The sequence below is a fragment of the Amblyomma mixtum genome, chromosome 3 (assembly GCF_055824585.1).
Source record: "Amblyomma mixtum isolate Tamu chromosome 3, ASM5582458v1, whole genome shotgun sequence".
Lineage (NCBI taxonomy): Eukaryota > Metazoa > Arthropoda > Arachnida > Ixodida > Ixodidae > Amblyomma > Amblyomma mixtum.
Window position 1 is genome coordinate 315,228,603 of NC_143014.1, and position 6,000 is coordinate 315,234,602.

The following is a 6,000-nucleotide window of genomic DNA, read 5'->3' on the forward strand; positions in this document are numbered from 1 at the left end:
AGGGGCAGTGTCAGAAAATTCCGCGCATTTTTCAGAACAAACAAAGAAAAACACCGCCGCGCGCACGGCGTCTCGCCGGCGCGAGCCAACGGGGGAGAAGGAAAACCCCGCTGAGCGCGTGGCTCTCTCTCCCCTCCACCACCGCTCACAGACGCGGCGTGCGCCGAGGGAATGAGTCATCCATGCCGAAGATTTCTCTAGAACATCCGAGTCGCTTCTACCGCTGACCGGGGGAAAAGGGGGAAGCCTTGCGTGCACTAAGACACGTCCCCCTCGCCCGTCGGCGACGGCGCCACGCCAGAACACGCTCGAAACTTCGAGATGCGATCCCCGTACTCTGACCAATGGGGACGCGCGGCCGGTGAGAAGAGGGAAGAGAGACAGCACTGCCGATGCTAAGTGTATGTGCGCGCCTACTCTGGCGCGTAGAACAAAGAGACGTGGAAGCGAGCCTATAAAAGAAGGCGTTAACCACTATCAGTCAGTCCGGACCGCCGTTTAAGCTTCATCGAAGCGCGCCCGTTCGACTCCCGGGAAAACACCACTCGGCCAGCATCGGACCAACGAGGCAATGTTCGCCAGTCTGCGGGACGGCATCGTCGTGGAACTCTGGTCGTCGGACTGCCGCAGTGCCCGCTGAACAAATTGTGTTTTGTTTGTTTACCTCTCTCTCGTGTGTTAGTGCACTTTAGGTGCAATATTGCCTTTGTATTGCATTCTCTCTCGAGTTTAACTTTGCATGTGTTGCATTGTTCAATTAATCACTTTTTATGTGTCTGTACTAGTGATTGTGAAATCCTCTGTATCGTCTCATCGCTGTATAAACCTTGTTTTGTTTTGTAAACCTTTGGCTCTGACCCATTCTCTGGCTTGCGACCGGCGAAAGCTGGGCACCAAACGACCAAAAACCTCTTGTCACTTGGTAGCTGGTCTCCGCTGAGTTTGCCACACTGAGTCGAGGGCATCTCCTTTGAGTCCGAGACCACTACCCCCACATGCTCTAAGGGTGTCAGGGAACTTCCCACGTAAAAGTGCGTGAAGTGTGGGCGACACTGGGTGGAGATGCCCGCTTGGTCACACCCGGGGACCCAAACGACTTGCTTGCCACACATCCGCTGCCTGCACAATGCCGCGACAGCTTACCACCAGACCCCACTTGTGAGCGACGCACCAAAGGGTGGAATCCCGAGCTGCTGTAGAGAGAGAGTTAAGCCAGGGGTCACCTGACTCATTTAACCTCCCGGAGAACCACGAGGGTCAGCCCAAGTGGCACTCTGAAGCAGGCCTCAATTTGGCCCAGAGAGGCCTCTGAGGGCAGTCCGCTCAGATACCATTACGTCAGGGGACCAAAAAGGTAAAAGGAAACTGACACACACAGTTAGACGCAGCCAATACTCAGCACTCCCCCAGCTACAACCGTTCGGTGCAATGTGACCCGGCAGTACTTTCCACCTGCTGCTCATGCATGTTCCAGTGGCAAGCGGCTCTCTAACTCTCCAGTTTTCCCATTTCTTGGCAGCTACGATGCAGCTGTGGTGGCGGCTGTGGAGCCCTGTTTGAAGCCTTGCTACAGCAAAGCACAAGAGAAATCATCAAATCGTCGATAATTTACCAACTTTACGGTCACTATGTATCATGAAAATTTCAGATATCAAGGTGAAGGTGATAGCTGTGCACAAAAGTTTTTTTGAGCCACACCCATGAGTCTGCTCGTCACTCGAGCATAACCTGCGACTTTCTATGCAAGCAGTGAAAGCGTACTCCTGGATCAAGGCAAGGGCATATGCTATGCCTTGCAGTGCAACGCAATCACTTTTATATCGGACTTATTTTCGTTGCAGTCACCCCATGCAATTCCTGTCTACTCATGGAGAGACCTCATGGCGTGACAACATATTATTGTGCAAGCCAACTAGAGAAAAGACACCAAGGGCTTGGAAGACTGAAGATGGCACACAAAAATATTGACGCAATAGATACACCAACATTTTTTTGATAGACAAGACTTCACAAATTTGCGCAACATTACAAACCGCAGCGAAGCCTCCGCAGCGTTAAAGGGCAGCTGAACCACTTTTTCAAAATTCCACAATATTCAAGGATTCAAACCTATGAAGCCTGTAGGTAAAGCATGCCAAGTTTTTTTTTTTGTGCCAACATTTAAAATGTTGACGTAATCACCGATTAACTCTCACACTTCTCTTCACAGCGTCGGAGAAGTGAGGAGAAGCTTGGCGGTGACGCTGTGGAAGGCGGGATTTATAATTTCACTGCCTTCGCCCACAGCCCGGTGTGCGTCACTGGATGCGGCAAACAACGCTTCACAGGCTTTGCCTTCAGTGGCATTGTTTTTCTTAAAAGCAATCACTTCTGTTTTGGAAATAATCGACTACCATATATGACGTTGTCAGGTCCCCCCCCCCTCCTCGGTGGTGTGTGTTGAAGAGAAGCCTGAAGACCGTCGCAGTTTTAATCGGCGATTACGTAGCCCCAAAAGGCTTTGAATGCTTTAACTACAGGTTTCACGGATTCTACGCCTTTAACCTTTGTCGGCCATAGGGACATATATGTCCCGCCCGAAACCTTAACCAAAAACTGCCTCCACTGCTCAGAGGGAAATATGTAGACCCACAGAAATGGGTAGCGCCATCATGTAGAAGATAGAGCAACTATTTTTTAAGTTTTTGCTTCATTTGGTAGGTGGCGCTAGTAGCTCGTGTTGTTTTTCTGTTGCCTTGTTTTTTTCGGTGCCGTCGCTCATGAAGTGCGTGAGTTTGCTTGCTCCATCACCATAAAAAAGATGTCCGGTAAGTGCAAAAACTGCATCTTGCACTCCTGTAATGCGCTTAGATCAATTGTAGGCAGGTTTGACATGAGACTAAGGAATTTGTTCGAGCTGCATGCAAATATTCCGAACGTAGTGGTGGTTGGTTAGGCCTAACAACCCCCCTGAGAGATAATTTTCATGCCCAGACATTTTCAAAGTCGGTTTTGCTATTCTCGTTCATATTTTGTGCTGCTATGTATCACCAAAACACAAATAATTCGACAGAGCGTACTGCACAGTTATTATTCATGTGGAACCTTGGGGCCTATATAAATTGTTGCCGGTTGTTTCTGCAGGAAAGAAGAGGAATCTGACTGCAGAGGAGGCCCTTGATCTACACTTCAGCCTTCCGGATCTTGAAAGTGCAAGCAACGATGATAGTGAAGAATCTTGTGAAGAGCTGCCTTGTGATCTTCAAAGCGAAAATGACAGTGAAAGTGATGATGTTCAGCCTCCAGTTCCTATTGTAAAACGTAAGAAAAAAACGCGGAGAGTGTATACTGGCAAGCAGAAGAAAAGGCGTTGCGGCTCAACTGTTGGCTCGTCAGCTGCTGCAGATGATTCTGTATTAGAAGGCGAGTGGGAGACGACACCAGCAGATGTGATGCCGACGGACACTGAGCCGACTTTTTCTGCGAAGCTATCGTCGGAGAGCACGGCGTTGAATGCCTTCGAGCTCTTCTTCACCGACGAAGTGGTGAATCACATAGTTCATCATACCAATCTTTATGCCACTCAGGAAGGAACACGGAGCTGGATACCACTCACTCCCGAGGAACTAAAGTCCTATTTTGGCATGCTGGTACTTATGAGTGCCAATCCTATGCACCAGGTACATCTCTATTGGAGTTCTGACAGCCTATTCTGCGTGAAAGAAATCGCTGCGGTCATGCCGCACAAGAGATTTCAACAAATCACAAACCATTTGCACTTGAATGACAACACGCAGATGCCAAAGAAAGGTTTAAAAGAGTATGACCGCTGCTTCAAGGTTCGGCCGCTCATCGAGAAGATGAATGAAAATTTTCGTAATGAGTACACGCCTTCATCTCATCTCGCAGTCGACGAAAGTATGATTTTATTCAAGGCAAGATCCTCTATGAAGCAGTATATGCCTATGAAACCCAAAATAAAACGCGGGTACAAGGCGTGGTGCATTGCGGACTCGTCCACAGGATACCTATGCAAGTTTGAAATTTACCCAGGTAAGCACCAGGAGCGACCAAGCAAGAGAACACTTGGAGAACATGTTGTCTTGTCATTGTCAGAAGGGATCTCAACACCAGGAAGTCAACTATTTTTTGACAATTTCTTCAGTTCAACCTTTTTGCTACAGCAGCTCCGTGACAAAGATGTTTTAGCTTGCGGTACATATCGCACACATCGAAAGGACCTACCAGCAGAAGTAAAGGTGAACAACAAGCTTGACCGTGGTGAATACATCTGGAGGAGAAAAAAGAATGTTACCGCCTACCAGTGGCGGGACACCAAGCACGTTCACATAATGTCGAACTATCATGACCCCTGTCAAGACGTTCAAGTCGAGATAACTACACCACAGGGACATAAAAAAGCCGTGAAGTGCCCCGCAGCAGTGCGCGACTACAACCTCTGGATGGGAGGGGTGGATCGCTTCGACCAAAAAAGAAATGCGTATCCACTAGACAGGCGCTCCAAGAGGTCGTGGAGTCGCATTTTTTATTTCATTCTTGACGCAGCGATTGTCAGCGCTTACATCCAGCATTGCTACAGGAACACCATCGCATACCTGCTCTTTCGGGTCATGCTGGGAAGACAGCTCATCAGTGGAAGGAGCTTTCGGAAAGGTCGGCGCAGCCTAGTGCTTCACAAGCGAGGAAGCAAGAACTGCTCAGTTATGAGCGGGGTGCCGAAAGATGTTCGCTTCAATGGCCAAGGGCACTTCCCATGCACCACCACTACGCGCAAAAGGTGCCGATGGTGCTCGACGGTGTCACAGGAAAAGCGCACAAAGCTTCTATGCATAGCCTGCCAAGTGCCTCTTTGCATTACTTGCTTTGAGCCTTTCCATTGGCAGGGATAATGCTTACAGACAGAAAAGATCAACGCCAATGTCTGCAGAGGGACAGCGCATGTCCCACCTTTGCTAATGTCGCCAAGTTGCCAATGGGACAAGTGTTGTCCCGCCCATTTTTCTGAAAATATTCTTTTACAAGCAATAATAAATTTTTTGGTGGCTCATACATGTTGTACAATTTATTTGGGAGAATCTTGTGCACAAACCATCAGTAGATTTTTGACGCCTCATAAAGGGTTAAGCTCACCGAATTCTCAAACCTCTTCAGTTGCCCTTCAACGCATGCAGCGGTCGCACTGTCATCGCCGTGCGACCGCTGCTACGTGTTTAGTGCTGCCTAGTGCTCTGCCTGTTCACCCTTCTTTGCTTCCGTACTCTGCACAAATCTCTCAATACCTTCTCCTTCTCAACAATCGGCCTTCTTTCCACATTCACGCCCACCCTCTCCTTCACCCGTGCGTGCCTGTTGCCAAGCCATGCTGCCCCGAGGTCATCAAAAAGTTGGCTTCTCCTAACAGCTCGTGAGTGTGGTGGTGAACGTCGCTACAGCTACTATCTTCAGCAGCAGTGATAAAAAAAGAAATTGTGCTATATTCGCACCTTACTTCCAGATATAACGAACTTACGTTCTGAAAACAATGAAGTGAGAAAAAAGAATGATTTATAGTACTGTCAATATGGCCCCTCCTCACAAAAATCACCGTAAGATGAGTCCATAAATGAACAGCATGAAACTAGCACCATGACTGACTTTGCGCTTCCCCACAGGAAGAAAAAGAAAATAAAAGAAAAAGAAGCGAAAAAAAGCATGTCCAGGAAGAGCTCCAAATGATGAAACTACATGTGCAGTAGGAAAAGGCACAGAAAGCTAAAAGTTTAGTTGTCGAATTCTTTAATGTCAATTGGGAGCCGACTAATGGCTGCAAACGGTAAAGCATTATTAGCCCCTTATTATATCCTTCAAGGTAGAGGTAAGATTGGCAGCGAGAAAGCTAGTAATATTTATAGTCTTGATAGCTGACTGCGAATGAAATTGCAGCCTGTGAACTTCAATGAAGTTTGGCTGAAAATTGGAACCAATGCTTTTCTCATCTCCATTTTTCTTTCAATTCACTTC

The 6,000-nt window shown here is 47.9% G+C and overlaps 1 protein-coding gene across 1 annotated transcript; it reads left to right on the forward strand.

Annotated features, from left to right (window-relative positions):
• The first annotated feature begins 2,800 nt into the window (after window positions 1-2,800).
• LOC149355668 (uncharacterized) lies at window positions 2,801-5,214 on the forward strand. The gene is made up of 4 exons (XM_089576157.1): window positions 2,801-2,807; window positions 3,124-3,963; window positions 4,957-5,021; window positions 5,152-5,214. The coding sequence occupies exons 1-4, from the start codon at window positions 2,801-2,803 to the stop codon at window positions 5,212-5,214; spliced, it is 975 nt and encodes a 324-aa protein (XP_089432283.1).
• The last annotated feature ends 786 nt before the right edge of the window (window positions 5,215-6,000 follow it).

Excerpts from the sequence above, each read along its gene's own strand:
- LOC149355668 (XM_089576157.1), top strand. Across the intron at positions 3,964-4,956 it reads TATGAAACCCAAAATAAAAC|TGTCGCCAAGTTGCCAATGG; the intron begins GCGGGTACAAGG and ends CACCTTTGCTAA. Across the intron at positions 5,022-5,151 it reads CTGAAAATATTCTTTTACAA|TTGCCCTTCAACGCATGCAG; the intron begins GCAATAATAAAT and ends AAACCTCTTCAG.